Source organism: Podarcis erhardii, assembly GCF_964252035.2.
Source record: "Podarcis erhardii genome assembly, chromosome: 1".
NCBI classification, from domain to species: Eukaryota; Metazoa; Chordata; class Lepidosauria; order Squamata; family Lacertidae; genus Podarcis; species Podarcis erhardii.
The window spans coordinates 24,722,797-24,739,995 of NC_138497.1; the positions used below are offsets into that span (position 1 = coordinate 24,722,797).

General features: G+C 39.1%; 1 protein-coding gene across 15 annotated transcripts in view; it reads left to right on the forward strand.

Annotated features, from left to right (window-relative positions):
- Positions 1 to 17,199, forward strand: part of EML5 (EMAP like 5) — an 86,760-nt gene that overhangs the window by 14,499 nt on the left and 55,062 nt on the right. For 13 of the 15 annotated variants that reach the window (XR_014155482.1, XR_014155483.1, XR_014155484.1 and 10 more), the window contains exons 2-5: positions 3,117 to 3,276; positions 9,103 to 9,201; positions 10,497 to 10,565; positions 15,197 to 15,382. Coding sequence is in view for 12 of the 15 variants with exons in the window: in XM_081857748.1 (XP_081713874.1) it covers positions 3,117 to 3,276; positions 9,103 to 9,201; positions 10,497 to 10,565; positions 15,197 to 15,382 (514 nt within the window). In the remaining 3 variants the exon portion in view is untranslated. Of the gene's footprint in view, positions 1 to 3,116; positions 3,277 to 7,640; positions 7,701 to 9,102; positions 9,202 to 10,496; positions 10,566 to 12,778; positions 12,874 to 15,196; positions 15,383 to 17,199 lie in introns of those variants that run through there. The other 2 variants (XM_081857753.1, XM_081857754.1) reach the window with 2 other exon arrangements.

The following is a 17,199-nucleotide window of genomic DNA, read 5'->3' on the forward strand; positions in this document are numbered from 1 at the left end:
TATGTGGTGCTACAGTAGATGAAATGTTAGATGAGAAAGAGACATATAGTGGTGGCAGTTCCATGTCTCTTTTAGTGTGATTTTGAGTTCCACCCTGTGTTATATATTCTCTAGTGTCCCATAGTCTGGGTTTCTATAGAGAATATCAGCCCGTACCAGCAGTGTCTTCCACAAAGTGACAATGGGATCAGAAATTAAAATGTTTTCCTCACTGCACTGATTCTTATGACAGTGCTCCCCTGCCCCATTCAGAATTATTTTCTAAATAATGATTCTTAATGATTGTAGAAATAGAGCAAGAAAATGAATGTGTGTGTATGAGTCAAAGGCAATGTCTGTGTGCAATGACATGTTCCCTATTACCATTGTTGTGTACCAAGAAATACCGGTAGTTAATAAGCTGGAAGATCACCAGGCTGTCACTAGGCAGCTTAACTAGATGAATCTTGCCCTTTAATGAAGACTTTGCTTCTTTCTTGAGGACATACCAGATAGGGGTGCAAGATTACAACTTGCAGAATGATGCAGTGGAAAATTGTGTGGCTCATGTACCTCTCATCTGATTTTTCACCTGGCTCCTCTTCCCTTGCCTGCCTTTGAACAATATTAGAGTTCCATTTTCTAAGTAGGAGGAGGACAGGAGGAAGGTGTATAAGAGGACTGGAGAAGGAAAGGCAAGAAGGGATGGTGGCTGCACAATCTCCCACAGCCTTGTTTGTTTGCTTGCTTTAATCATCTTGCTTTAATTTGCATTTTGTTAGATTCTTTGTCCTTCCTCACTTTTGCGGCATCAGGGGCTGTCACAGCTGCAGTAAGGAAATTGAGATGGGAAAATATATTTTCCAATAAAACATGGTAAACATGAGTTTACAAGCTTGTGTTTTCTGCGGTATTGTGAATGTGGTAACACATGGGGTTTTTATAGGGGAGAATTAGCTGTTGGGCTGGCATCAGGGGTTGGTATAATAGGGTATGTACTAAGGCTCACACCCCAGTAGAGGCCCCACTACCAATCCTTGGTGTCTGGTGGTGACACTGCTTCTCCTTGATGCTTTCCTGTCCTCAGTAAATGAGCCCATGTGAGAATAATGAGAAGAAGCAGTACACTGTATCTGCTTTATTCCCTCTTCCTTCAGGAAGTGGTGCTGATTTGAGCCCAGAAGGAGAGGCAGTAGCAACAGCACGGAGGAGGTAGACCCATTGAGACCATTGTGCCCAAATGGGGAACCAGCCCTGGCAGAAGGAAGTGGTGTTGTTAAAGGAAGTCTCAGTGGGTGGGTATTACATTACACCCAATGTCTAATGGGGATTTGAGTAGTCACAAAACAATTTCCTCTCATGTCACTTTGGTTAGTGACCCTGGGTATCTTTTTATTCAGAAATGTGCAATGGTTGACTCGCTTGACTCATTCTATCTAATTTTTTCTTCAAACACCACTAGTATGTTGCATCTTGTTCACTGAACTTCTCTCTTGCTATTTGCTTGTGGCAAATTGTGGTTTATCATGCATTTAATCTGTAGGGAATTATGTCCAGGGGATCTTGCCTTAGAGGAACTGGACAAGAGGACTTTTCTTTGCCGCTATGATTCTAATCACTTACCCTATTGCCTTTTGTAGCTACAGTCAAATATTTAACTAAAATGTAAGAAAGCTGCAATGTTAAAAATAACATTTTAAACTGAAGGAGAGGGAAATGGGCCCTTTTTGTGTAATAGTATATAAGCCATCTCCTTGATAATATATTACCAGTGCTTATTTCTATGCCACCTTACTCTGACTGCTTGACCTTTTTTGTCTTATGTATAATATACAGCTTTTCTTCAAATAATTAATCTTGCCCAAAGGCTATAAACAGACCATCTGCCTAAGTACTTAAAACTAGGTCATATATTCTGGTTATATTTTAATTATAGGGGTTAGTTCATTTCTGTTGGTCTTTTTTCTTTTATTCTTAGCTGAGCCACACAGATTATTATTCACCTGAGCTGAGGATTTAACTGCTCACAATTTTTCTCTCATTAGTCAGTCATCTTAGCCAGTTGCAATTAGTTTTCCATTCTATATTTAGATACTATTAGCACTGCAGGCAGGGAAAAAGAAGAAAAGAAAATGAAAAATAAAGCTGTCGGAGCCTAATGACCTGGTTCCCTCTTCCTTCTTTTTTCCATTCTTCAAATATGTCAAATTTGCCGGGAAAATCTGAAGCCTCGCATATTAAATACCTTCTGTAGGATAGGTCAAATGATATTACACTCACTGTGGCAGTTTCTTTTGGATGTCGCAAGAAACAAAGACCATCATGCTCTAAGCATAACAAAATGACTACCTCGGTCTCTTTCGCCTGTTGTTTGGTTGTTTTAACTGTATCATGTTTTGAAACTTTTGTGGGTCTATGGACCACAATAAAGAGAGATATATATAATATGTCTAATTTCCTGCTCTGTATGTGCGTGAGCACGTGTGTGCATGCATGTGGACCATATCCACCCAAGGAGAGGAACAAAACTCAACAATAAAAACACAATAACAAAATATTAAAATTAAAACAAGTACAAACATTCAGCAATATATTAAAACATAATTCAGTAAGTTATATTCAGCTAGAATAAAAAAATAACTTTTATATCTACAGTAATGATACATAATTAAAACAACAGCATGACCAATAAAACACATCAGTTAAAATCTGTTTGAAAGGTGGTTTTAAAAAGTCTAAAACTAACTAAATGTAAAGACAGTCCATTAATCAGGGCCTTCAATACTAATCTTAAAAACAGGGCCAGCCCAAGCCATTTGGCACCTGTGGCGGACCCCAAAATGGCACCCCCTTCCCTGCCAGGGTGAGAGACAATCTACATCAGGGACAAGGGGGAAGAAAGATTGAGATCAGGATCTGCTGCCCTGTGGATCATGCCAGGTGGTTGCCTCACCTGGCCTCATGGGTGGGCCATCCCTGTTTAAAGCGCAGGTATAGAAAAAGATGGTTAGACATATTAGCTGTAACACCTTTGAATGAAAGATCAGAACTGTATAGAAAGTTTTGTTGCATTCAGAACACTGAACAGCTATTTTAAATTTTAATAACAACTTTCCCCTATGTTTCTTTTTTCCAAGTCTTGCTTTGCATCCTGAACGAGTATTGGTGGCAACAGGTCAAGTTGGGAAAGAACCGTATATCTGTGTTTGGGACTCGTACACTGTGCAGACAATATCAGTAATGAAAGATGTTCATACACATGGTATAGCTTGCTTGGCATTTGACGTAGATGGTCAGGTATGTGTATGTGTTTAGTTTTCTGGTTTAATGAGTGCATTATATGTGTCATTTTGCTATAAATTCTGCTGTACAAACTGAGTTTGGGAGACAAATTAACTGAAATGCTCATTTTTTTTACTTACTTTTATAGACGTTTAAAAATATGGACATGAGACAAATTAAGGCACATTTACACAGCTAAAATGGGTCCTACGTCATTCTAAAAAACAGGCAGCAAAGTTATTGCATGTGAGTGACCTGGTAAGCCAACCTATGGCTTACTGCAGTAGTGGTTAGTGGGGTGGTACAGGTGGTACAGCATTGCTCGCCTGCTTTCTGCTGTGCTGTAGAGTTTGTTTTTGTGTTTTCAGAATGAACTTTGTAAGTATACTGATCACCCAGAGCCATGCAAATGCACCCTGAAGCTTCTGAAAGAATTCACATTATGGCATGTTTTCTGCAGTCAACAAAATCTAGCTGGGGAAAAAAGAGGTTTCAATCCTCTTTTACATAACTGTATAACTGATGACAGAATGGTCGCTAGGATGTCCTTGCAAACAGATTGGAATAAATGTGTGGATTCTAGTTATTATTTTTTTCGATCTGTTTGCCCACACAAATTCATGTTAGTCATTTGTGGCATATTGACAGCTTGAAAAGAAACGGAGGAAACCCTTGGCAGTTTACAAAAACTTTCCTGTCTGGCCTCATGCAATAAATTCTTACTCGACTTAGGCAAGCACACAAATGACTTTCTACAAACCTAATTTAAGGTTCACAATATTTGGGAGTTTATGACAGGGTTATTAATTGATAGGTTTTTACTGAGACTCTTGCTTTTACAGTGGTGCCTCGCAAGACGAAATGAATTCGTTCCGCGAGTTGCTTCGTCTTGCGATTTTTTTCATCTTGCGGAGCGCGGATTCCCCGGGTATTAACGGCTTTAAGAAAAAGGAAGCAAACTCGCAAGACGTTTTCGTCTTGCGAAGCAAGCCCATAGGGAAATTCGTCTTGCGAAGCACCTCAAAAAACGGAAAACCCTTTCGTCTAGCGAGTTTTTCGTCTTGCGAGGCATTCGTCTTGCGGGGCACCACTGTATATGAAAGAAACATTAACCTTATGATGGTTAGTCTCCTATCATTGACATTCAGTGGTCACTGGGAAGCACATATTCAAAGTCAATGTGCACTTGAAACCCTTCCAGGCTAGGATAGGGAGTGAAATGAAAGGAAGATGGTTTTAAATAAAAAAATGGCAAGCAGAAGAAGGGTCAAGCACATACCCACACATTTCACACACCATTTTTTGATTCCCTCACCCCAAAGTGGCTTTTCATATTCTTTTCTTTGTGGTGCTGTTAGACATTTGTTACTGGTACAGTGCAATATTTTTCATTTGAGACAGACCTCTAACTATCAAGAGCATTTTGTACAGCTTGTTTAGTGTGTTTCTGGTAGGGGTGACTAAACTTTGTTCCCCCAGATGTTGCTAGACTAAAGCTCCTAACATCTCTAAATATTGGCCATGCTTCCTGGAGCTAAGAGAGTTTGAATCTAACAAAATCTGGAGGACCACAGGTTAGCCACACCTTAATAATAATAATAATAATAATAAGTTTCTAAACTTTGTTTTGAAAGGCAGTCCTTTAAGCAATCATTGAAATGTATGTAAACATTATTTTCCCTTTGTGAACTGAGAATCTGATGCAGAAAAGACAGCTGCTATTTCTGTTACTCCCTTTGGGCAATAAATGTAAACAGTTTCACCAGGTACCTCCTATTTTGGAGGCCTAAACTTGTGACATGTAGCGTCATTACTTGGGGCAGGAGTGCGAGATGGAGCTCTGATCAGAAGATAGAATCAATGCATAGAGGTTGGAACAGGACAGTATGTGCAGTCTTGTCCCTCCCCTGCCCACAGGCATGATTCTGCATAGCATCTCATCTGCTGATCTGTGTGGTACAGGTAATGCTGCTATTTAATTGCTATAGAGAAAAATTGCCAAGATGAGATAAAAATCAAGGAACTGGATTAAGGGACAAAACCAAAAACTTAAGTGGGAAGGAGGAGAGTCAGGAAAGGGAATACGTTTTCTCAATAGACCATTTTGAAGATATCAGTAAGGTACAGTTAAATGATACACAGGAAGTCTTGTGTATTTTCAGTGTTTGCAAACCTCTGAATGAGGTGAATGAGTACAATCCTAATTTTTATAACTTCACTTGGCCCACTAAGATCTTGCTGCTTCAGGACTCTGGTATGGATTTTCAAAGACAAAATTTCCCTAAATTTGAGCATTAGAATAATAAGTCTTGCTGAAGGAGAAATAAAATGTTTTTTGCAAAGGTAAGTTGCTCTCCATGGGGTCACGAAGAGTCGGACACAACTGAACAACATAAAGTAGCATGTTGATAGGTGCAATCCAATAGACATTGTATATTTGAATCTCTACAAACATCTCACCACAGACTCCTGAAAAAACTTAGCAGATGTGGGATAAGAGGATGGGTCCTAACAGTAACTGGCTAAAGAATAGGGAACAGAGAATAGGAACAGATAGTTCTCAGAATCAAAGGAATAAGGTGTGATCTGTTATGTATGTAGGCATTGTAGGCTGAAGCCAGGCTATATGCATGACATTGTAGGCCTAGGCCACAATGCTTCCTGGAGCTCAGGAGCTTGATCTGCATAACAAAAGACAGAGAGGATTCTAAAACCCTCCAATGACATATGCTGGGAGCTGGCAGGCAGCTGAGATAGGGCCAGTGTTATGAATTGCCAGTCACAGCATAAGGTGACCTTTCATAGGAGGGGAGTGCCCCTGTTTGCCATTCTTGTTCTTCTTGTTCCTGGTGTTACAATAAATCCTTTTGAGCTGAAATCTGGTCTTGGGTCATGCCTGAACCCACCGACACTTCATGATCTGTTCATCTGTTCATAAATAATGAGTTAGGAATGAGCAGCAAGATGACCAATGGCATCAAATTATTCAGGGTGGTAAAAACAAAAAGGATTGCAAAGAGCCCCAGAAGGATCTCTCCAAAATGGGTTGAGTGAAAAAAACCATCCCATATGCACTGGCAGAATTGGAACTGGTGGCAAGTCACCAGAAAAAAACAACCCATGAGGTAATGGTGGCTAGTGCAATAAAGAATCAATCTAGCAGCATGTGGCAGGGTAAAAAAGCAAGTTCCATGATAAGAATTCAAAGAAAAGGAATCACAAAATAAAACTCTCTGTATTTTAGTGCCAGGTGTGGGCACACTTGGAATACTGTACATAATTATGGTTTCCACATTTCTAAAAGAATATTGTAGAGTAGAACATGTGTAGAAAAGGGTACCAAAATGATCTGGCTGCTTGAGAACCTTTCCTTTCATTTGGGGCTTGTTGGAATAGAAAAAGGGTAAATAAGGGGGTGGGATGTGGTTGATGTTTTTGCATGGTGTGCAGAGTTAGTAAACCTTTCGCCCCTCATAATACTAGGCCTGAAGGCTATCTAGTTAAACTGATTGGCAGGAGTAGAAGGAATAACAGTGGGAAAGGACTTTTGCCTTAATGTCCACCTCGTGTGCTTTCCAGGTGCAACAAACTGACTACTGTGGGATACAGAGAGCTGGACTCAATGTTTCATGGAACAGGGTTCTCAAATTTCTAGATGCTTGTGTGTCATTCTCTGAGATCCTCTATGCCAGTCCAGATATTTGGCTATGGGTTAACCTAAACTGCAGAATGGATAGTACAAAATACTTTAAAGTGATGTCTGGTGTCATGTACTGTACATAAAGGGCTTGCTTGCACAGTAAGCTCAGATATTGTCATCTGGAGAATAATGTAGAGAAATGAAAGGGAGATGCTTGGAAATATATTAAAAGAAATAAGAATTATTGGCACAGTTTTGAGTTTGCACATCACTGCTGATAATTTGCATATATGAATAATTGGTTGTCATTGCTTCATGCCTTTCCTAACTACTAGGAACATAAATCTTTGATAGAATTTAGGAACAGCACACTGCACAGTACTGGAAGATGCTAATCCCAGTTTAGTGCTATGGAAAGATGCTTTGGAAGTTTGTCAGCCTCTGGACTGGCCTAGAGGATCAATAAGGAAATGGGATTATTTTTTCTTTCCCTTAATTTTTATTCTTTTAGATTCTCTATGCCAGCCTCTATATAGAATCAATATAACCTTTATAGAATTAATTTAAATTAATTACATATAAAATATGTGAAGATAATTCAATAAGATGTCATTTTTCACAAGAAATATGGGCTGTTTTCAAAATGTTGTGGGAGCTTACAGAATTGGCAAGCCCTTTGTATACAGGCAATGATATTACCCAAAAGGATTTGTGTACTGTTTCCATCTGCTTGGCAGGGAGGATCTATATACAAACATTTGGACTGGCATAGAAGCTCATGAAGAAATGAAACAATGAGGTAAGGAATTATTTTCATACCCTGAAAAGGTATGCTTTCTTCCACAAACTACTGTGGGTTCAAACTGATTTCATCACCTAATTTAGGCACGAGATTAGGACAAATAAAATGCTAAGAAGCAAGGGAATGTAAAACAGAACCATGCCTGTTCTCAGTTGCCAGCATGGTATCATCTAACTCCACACTGTAATGCGAGGGTAATAAAATAAATCAAAACTGTCATAATGTTTATCTTCAGAGAAAACTTTCCTGGTGGCGCCACAGCCTACATTAGCCCATTTTATGGCAATTCTAAAATGGACCTTTTCTGTAATGGCACTGGCATTGAGGAACAGACTTTCCTCTAGAACTGGGCAGACATCTACAGTGGTCTATTTTCACCACCAATTAAAAACATGCCTACATGTCAAAGCATCATATTATTATTATTATTATTATTATTATTATTATTATTATTACTACTGCTGCTGCTGCTGCTGCTGCTGCTGCTGCTGCTGCTGCTGCTGCTGCTACATTTGTATATTGCCCTTCATCTGAAGATCACAGGGCAGTTTACAAGATAAAACACAAAATAAAAACAAAATACATAACACAGTAAGGAAAAGAAACCCCACACAAACATTTAAAATGCCATAGATTGCTTAATTAGCTGAGGGCTTGGGAAAAGAGGAACATTCTTGACTGATGCCTAAAAATATGTAATGAAGGTGCCAGGTGAGCCTCCCTGGAGAGAGCATTGCTCAAACAGCCGCTGCAGAAATTCATTTTCTCTCTTTATTATTGAAAATGTTCTTTCTGTGCTTTAAAATAGGCACTTTCTTTCTGTCAGATAATACATTTGGGTAGGATCCAAAGAACCCATGCACAAGTGCTTCCATCTAGATTGCCAGCTTCCTGAAAACCATGGTTTGCATCCCAGAAGCCAACCTCAGGAACTTGCAATCCCCTCCTCCTTCCTTTCTTCCTCTCTAGAGCAAATTCACTATCCTGACCCTCATCTGCTTTAACTGTGGTATTATGTTATATCTGCATCAGTGCTAACACTGGTTAATGCTTATTCCATATTTAGGCTTTCAAACATGTTTTTAATCCTGTTGAACCTGTTACTGGTTCTTTTCTTCTCAACTTCTTGTTTTTCATCAGAGGCTATAAATGAACTCCTTGTTGAGAAGAATGACAGGTGTGGAGAGGAAGCTCTGTAGCCCAAATACAACAACCCTATGGCCCTTTGGATCCTAGCCTCTGTCTTTAGGAAGTTTGTAGTATCTGGCTGACTTTTTCAAATATGTGTGTCATTAGATTATAATTTGGTTGAGTTCTCCCACTCACAAAGTACAGAGCACATTGTTATTTTAAATTAATATCTTCTTTTATTCTCTTCTAACATTTTGGAAACGTTCAGCGTTTACTTTCTGTTGGTTTGGATTCAAAAAATACAATCTGTGTGTGGGATTGGAGAAAAGGAAAGATGTTGTCTATGGCTCCTGGTCATACAGACAGGGTAAGTTTAATTTTAAAAATAAGAGTGTGTATCAAATTTTGGGTTGTCAAAACTTTTGCATGTATTTTAGGAATCTGTTTTCTGGGTGTATCTTTATGTTGGTTAGAACATATTTTGATGACTATACTAGAACACAGAGGGTGGTTTGTTTTTTGTTTTTTAAAAGTGAAATGGCAAATTGAGTTCGCTGCTCAAAACATATTGGTATTCTTGGAATAAAGTAAATAAGTAGCACCTTAATATTTCATCATAGCATTTTTGTAATGTTATATATTTGTACCCCTTGCTTCTTTATTTGTTTACACACACACACACACACACACACACACACACACACACTTGGTTTGGGATGTCTCAACCCAGTGATCCCATGCGCCGACACAAATCTTATAGGCCAGGTTTGGAAGTACAACCACCAGTTTGCTAAAACATAGATTAGCAGTCTGGGAATGGGCACCAGGACTGCGCAGGCACTCCATGCTCCTTTATTCATGAGTGTGACAATCCTGGTTAGCTTAAACTACAGTTCCGTGTTACATCCAAAACAAGGAACTTGGATTTCATGTCGGTTTTCTAACTAGGATCTTAAATGACATTCAGTCTGTGATTATTCATCTCTAGCTTTGCAGATTTCAGAGTATAAGAGATTCATTTGTCAATCAGATAAAGGTCTACTCAGTCCAGTGTTCTGTTTCCAATAGTAGTCAGCCAGATGCTTCTCAGCACTCACAATTAAGTTGTGAAGGTGGTTCTAACATCAATTTGTATTAAGAAGTATACAATCATCAGTACCTGGAATTTCATTTAGTTATGGCAAATACCTGAATTAATCATCTATACATTTTATTTTTATTATGACGTTTAAAGTACTGGTGGCATGAAGCAAGTTTGCCTATTTCCATTACAATTATGTCTCACAGATATGTTAGTCTGTGATGTTAGTTACGCTGAAAGACAGTGACTTGCCCAAGATGACATAGTGAATTTCATGGCAGAGTCCAAATTTAAGCAAGACCATGCTATGTCTTACTGGGCACAGAAACCATGGGAGCAACTGGGGAGACAATTATTAAATAAAAGTATACATTAGTATACTTCATATTAATATATTATTAATTACCTTAAGATGATCAGTTACCACTGAAAATAATGTAAAAACTTTAACATTGCACAGGTCATTGGAAACCTATGGTGAAATTAGATATAATGATCACCTTTCTCTGTTCATTGATATTTTCAGATTAAATGAAATACATTTTCAAACTTTTGATTATTTTCTTCTCTCCCTCCTGTAGATATTTGATATTTCTTGGGACTTGTACCAACCAAACAAACTTGTCAGCTGTGGTGTAAAACACATTAAGGTAAGACAATATGTTTTGCCTGAATGGTATTCAACTGTTTTATTCAGAGTTCACCTATTAAAAATATTGGACCAAACTTAGTTATATTCCTTAATTTCAGTAGGTCTACTCTGAGTGAAACCTAGTTGACTATTGCCCTATATCAGGCATAGGCAAACTTGGCCCTCCAGATGTTTTTGGGACTACAACTCCCATCATCCCTAGCTAACAGGACCAGTGGTCAGGGATGATGGGAATTGTAGTCCCAAAATATCTGCAGGGCTGAGTTTGCCTATGCCTGCCCTATATGTTTTATTAATTTTTCAAACAACTTTGTAAATTGAATAGCAATTTCAGTGAACAGTTATTAGCTCATTAACATGTCAGTCTATGATTATGTGGGTTTTCCATAAAATTTTGAACTGGAAATTTCTCATCACACCCCAGAATTTGATGAATCATACCAATAAGCTACTGACTAAATGCTGGAAGATCTACATGTATGCCAAGTTTTCAATGTAGAAAATGTCTCAGTTGATGTAACAAGGCAGAATTGGGGGGAAATACTCAAGGCCACTGCTGTCACCTGGCAGGTCCAGGAGAACTCTCAAACAGTAAATCTGTGGCAACTTCAGCCAGAAGAGGTTGAAACCTAATCCAAGATCATCGGAACCCCCAAGCAATATTACCCTCATCTTGTCTGGATTAAGGTTCAAATTTGGTTCATCCTGTCTAAAACTTCTGCCAAGCACTGACTCTGATCTTCCGCTGCCTCCCCAGGATTGGTAGATGGAAATGAGAGAGGGCTGGGTGCCATCTATGCCCTGATACCCTATCAAAAATCTCTGGATGTGAATGGATTATGTCCATTTTCTGGCATGGTTTGAATTGACAGCGGGGCTCAATGTTTGCAGCAGCCAGCTGATCAATGCTGATAGCAAGCCCCTTTGATTGACAGATGGGTGGCCCATGGGGTCTTGGTTGGAAAAGGCTCCCTACACCTGTCATAAAACAAATCCACAGGGCAGAGCTGCAGTCTCCCAAAATCACTTTCTGGATCTTCTCCACCCCCAGGTACGACTGGAGCCACATCAGAACTTTTCCTCCAGTCTCATCCTGGCAAAGCAGTCCAGAAAGTTACTTCAGCTGCTGTATCAAAATCTTCAGAGAGATCCAGGAGAATGAATAGGGCTGTACTTCCCCTGCCTATCCCTTGACAAAAGTGATTAAGGGTCTTTTATTTCCCAAACTAGATTGAAAACCAAACTGAAAAAGATCCATATATTATTGTGGAGATGTAGTTTAAGTTTTCTAGGTGAAAAGGCTTTTATTGGGCTATGGATAACTTGCAGAAATACCATACTTGCGAGAGTCAGTAAAATGCTATGATTTTAGGAAGTTTGTCAAGGGGCCAAAACAGTAGAATATTTCAACTATTTGAGAGAATACTGTTTTGAAATAGTAATATAACTAGAAATGCTAAGGAGAGTTAATCTGATAAGCACTGGAAAGTTATTAAAAGTGTAAAATTTTAGCAAAAAACACTTTTATAGTGTATGTTCTTCTGGTACTTACAAATTAGTCAAAAATTGGTATGCTAACTAAGTTACCAAGAAACTGGAAATATGCATGGAGCTAGAAACAACAATTAGATAACATATATCCTGTCTGGAGATAACATTCTTGAAAATTGAGTACTAAAGACTAATTGAGGTCAGGAAGGATCACTGACTAACTCTGGACTGTAGTCAGCAACAAATGCATCCCCACTTAGCCTAGTTACTTCTGACCATTAACCCTCTTGTGGCTTGTCCTGATATTAGCAGTCAAGATACAAAATGGTAATGAATGGTTAATGCTGCAGATCTAGAGTTAATAAGGATATATTCCTGCTAAATTCTGCAGCTCAGTCTAGTCTGTTTTATAACAAAGATAAACTGTGGTAACAGTGATAAAGATTTGTCATGGCAAATAGAGTAGCAATGACAGGACATGATACTTCATAGGCTCTCATATTGCAACCTGATGTCTTTGAAGAAAATAAAGTGATTATCTTGTCAGGTCCTAGGCAGTCTTTAGGACTCACTGCAGTGATGGATTTCATTCTCCTAGTGGGGGTAATCTGCTAGTCATATGTATCCCATGCTGATTGTCATAAAATGGCCATGTTGCTGGGATAGTACAATAAGTCTTGTTCTGTCCTTTGTATCCAAGTTGCCTCCTTCATGCAATTCAGACAGGCCAAAGCAATGACAGGAGAAGCAATTACATAAATTTCCTGCACCCACTGCTGACTTTCCAAACAGGTTTTAATATGGAATTTTGGGCGGTAAGTTCAGCTTCAAATATCTATCTGTTCCATGAAATCTAATAACAATAGGGCTTTTGGGTAGCGGTAACACAGAGATGGATTTCCTTCGGGTAGGACTGAATTTAAATCAGGCTATTTCTGGTTATGCATATTTACTTTTTTTTCTTGAGGCATCCCTGAATAGCTTAGGAGAGTCTTTAATAGGTTTTTTTTGGGGGGGGGGGTTAATGACAGCATAACACAGTAGCAAGGGTTTGAATTAATCCTGGAGAAACTGATCTACGGTTATATTAATAACAAATTGTATTGTTACATGCTACCCCAGTCTCTGCCAAGTGGTAGAAAATTCCAGAGTTTCCAGTCACTCACCCAGAGTCATGCTTCCATGGGAATTCAGGTCAAAGTGGAGGCTGTAGCGCTTTAAGATATATGGCTTATTTTACACCTATACACAGTTAAAGTCTTCCAAGGGGTGTGTGCAGAACATTATGCCCCAAAAATGTCTCTCATTACCCTTCTCATAGCTTCAGCAAGCTTGGGGCCTAAGCAGCAGTTAGTCATAGCTCCTGGTCTCTTGGTGCACCCTCCTCCAGCAAGTGCCAATGTGGTTCTACCCTTTATTTCCCTCCACAAACTCTGCTTCAAGCAACTCCTCCTCACCCCAAACGTAGTTTTTTAGAAGTACATTTTTCCTTGTGAGCACAGCCTGCCCCCTTCCTGTTACCTTGGCAATTCCTGTCCGCCCAGGTTCAAGGATTCCCCTTTGATATGGCCATCAACACTTTTTGTTAACACCTCTATACCAGGTAATGTCCTGGCATTAGTAAGGAAATTTAGTTTGTATTTTTCCACTCACCTGGAATCTTCCCTCCAATTCTCCAAATAATGACATTCATCAATTTACTGGGTGTATGGGGGTGTCTTTCCCCACCCAAACTATAACAGTATTTAGCAAGACTGCCCTTTATGTACTGATCAGATGTAGCAATTCTCCATTTCTAATATAATAAAACGAAGTGTATCCATTTGCCCTATGAAGCTTGCATTTATTATCCCAATCAAGTATGAAGTTCACTGGATGACCTTGGGCAAGTCAATTCTCAGTTCAGAGCAAGAAAAAGGCAGGTTTAAATCAACACTTTCATTGATACTGCTACATACATTTCCTAAACAAAGGTGTAAATCTGACCAGCAAATCATGTTAGTTTACAACTAGAGTTTGTTATTTTCAGGAAATGCGGTTAGTTAGGATTGCAACCTACATCTGGAGTTATATGATCCCTGATTTGACTGTAAATCACATTGAGCTCATCTTCTAGGCTAAGGCAACTTGCATCAGATCACACCATAGTAGCCAGCGGTGTGGGGACATTTACCTAAGCTCCCATCAGTGCTGCTTCTGCAGCTTACTGGAAGGGAGCGAAGGAGGGGCAAGGCACTGCAGTGTTGACATGGTGCAAATGCACCAGTAGAGCCAGTCCACTCCTGCATCATGCCAGCCTCACCACTACATCATCCCTCTTCTTCCTAGTAAGCTGTAGCAATGCAGATGATGAAAGGTCAGGTAAATGCCCCTGTTCTGCCAATTGCTACTGGAATAAAGTTGTAAATCTCTTTTTTGTGCTCCTTATGAAACAAGGGGGCAAATGCTGCATAGCATCAGGGCACACATCGATGTTACTAGACCCACATAGCTACTATCAATAATAGCAGCTTTGTGACTACTTTTTTCAACTTTCCTCATAATGTCTACTATATTGTGACATTATCATGCTTCAATTTGCCTTCCCTCCACAAACAGCTGTCCATTAAGTGGAGTTGGGGAACAGAAGCATGAAGTGCAATGTCTGTTGGAGTAACTGGACATGTGAATGGGTTGATTTCCTTCATGAGTGTAAATCACCCCATGAACGAGGTAATCACAGATGCAAGGTCGGCCAAGCCAGCCATTATGGTAACAGCCCAGTGCCCTGACTTTATCTGTGATTAATGAATGTCAGCTCTGTAGTTAGTGTGTGAGCAACGAAGATACTTTGTATGTATCTATAATACCTGTATCTACATCCAGAACTGTTTTACTGAGCCTTTTCTTCTGCAACAGTAAGCTTTTGGTACTTTAAGCTGCTTCTGTGTGGTGACTGGTACTGGGACCAACTTCCACTGCGTGGGTATCTCACCTCAGATTCCCAATAATTAGATTGTCCATCAAGAACCTCAGCAATTTTCAAGTGGTCTGTGGTGTGGAAAATTTAGGAATTGCATATAGTTACATCACAAAACTTTTTGTTGTAATTGTTTAAAATGCTCTGTGTGGTTTACATTAAATCACTTTATCTTGCAGTTCTGGAGTTTATGTGGCAATTCATTGACACCAAAGCGTGGTGTTTTTGGTAAGACTGGTGATCTCCAAACTATATTGTGCCTCGCCTGTGCAAGAGATGAAATAACGTATTCTGGTGCACTTAATGGAGATATATATGTATGGAAAGGAATCAACCTTATCCGAACCATACAAGGAGCTCATGCTGTAAGTATCATTTTCATATGAAAACTGATTGACCAGTGAAATACCGATAAATTAAGATTTTGTGTGACATACACAGATTTCTAAATGGATTGCATTTTGGTTAACAAATGCAGGGGACTTTATCAGATGTTGAGTGTCACAATTTAACTTCTGGCAGACCCTTTCATAAGTTTCTGGCTGAATATACCAGAAAATGCAGAAATTAGGACAAGTTTGCAGTCTTTCCTCATCTTGCAGATTGATGTTTATGGGTTATTTATCTGGGATATCTGAAGGCTAAGTGCATTGGTGTTCAGGAAGGAATCTTCAGCTGTATCTGTACGACTTGTGTGCTACTCCCAGGATGTTATTGCTTCACTCTCGGTAGGGGAAAGGCAAGACTGATGGATTTGTGTGCAAATTGAGGAGCACAGCTATTCACAACTCCCAATGAGAGAGTTATTCCATATAATTTTCATCTGAACACCTGTGTGCAATTTATGGAAGCATAGTGTGGTGACATTTCATTGATGGGTTGTATTTTATATCCTGGTTTTCCTTGCAAACAGCAGAGTAGCTTGCATATGGCTGTTATGTAGTATTTCATACAGACACTGCATAGGGCCCTCTTCAGTATTTGAACCTTAGCATATGTCTTTTCTGCAAAAAGGAGAGAGGAAGATGTTCTTTTTCATCATTCTTCATTCCACATAACCTGTAAATAGGTTCAGAACAATGGGAAGAGGAACACCACTTCATGAAACCCATTTAATATTTTACGAGGTGCCAAAAAGTCTTAAAAACATGGGCCAACATTCAATGTTTCACAAGCAAACGTCTCACCACTTTAAATTTAAAAGTAATGCCATTGCATCATCCTAAAACTACCAACAAAATGAAAGCTGGAATAAGTGGGCTTTAAAAACTTGAATTTATGTCTGTGTTGTATGTGTACACACACACACACACACACACACACACACACGGTCCAAAATCCAAGCAGTTGTGGGAAAGATAACATTGTAAGCATTCACTGCCAAACCTGTGATGGAAATATAAATATATATATTGAACCACTGTTGTAGCATGCTTTAAACTTATATACCTTTACTGCTCTATGGTCTTCAAGGGCAGCTTTGTTTTAGAGCAGTAATGTAACCTGAAATAAATGCAAAAGTATTGAGTGACCTTCCCAAGCTATAGAATAGTGTATTGTATATCAACATATGAAATCTTTTGGATTTAGAATTTTAAAAATGGATCCATTTCAGGAACTGGATATAAAACAGGAAACAGGTAAACAATAACGATCTTGGTCTTGCATGGTTACACTTGGTAGGACTTTTATATGAGGAATGTATATACTACACCTCCTTAGTGGGTGAATAATTTATTTCAGTATTCTTTAACAGAGGTGAATACTCAAGTTGTGTGGATTGAAGCCAAAGCTGAGGTCAGATAACAGGCACCCTGTATAAAACATCACCATGTTGCTTGGGCAAGTTTTAATTAAATATAAGTGGAAACAATATAGCAAACTTAAATGAGTGCTTTAACCCTCTTGTGAGCCAACACAGAACATCCACTGTTTTGCTGTCTCTCTTTACAAGTGTAAACCAGAATGGAACTCATGGACTTCCAATGAAACTGAATTTTGGGAGATTCAGGACAAATAAATAAAAGTACTTCTTCATGCAGCGCATAGTTACACTATGGAACTATCTCCCACAGGAGGCAGTGATGGCTAGCAACCTAGAAGGCTTTAAAAGAGGATTTGATAAATTCATCAAGGAGCGGGCTATCACTGACTACTAGCCATGATTGCTACCCTCTGTCTC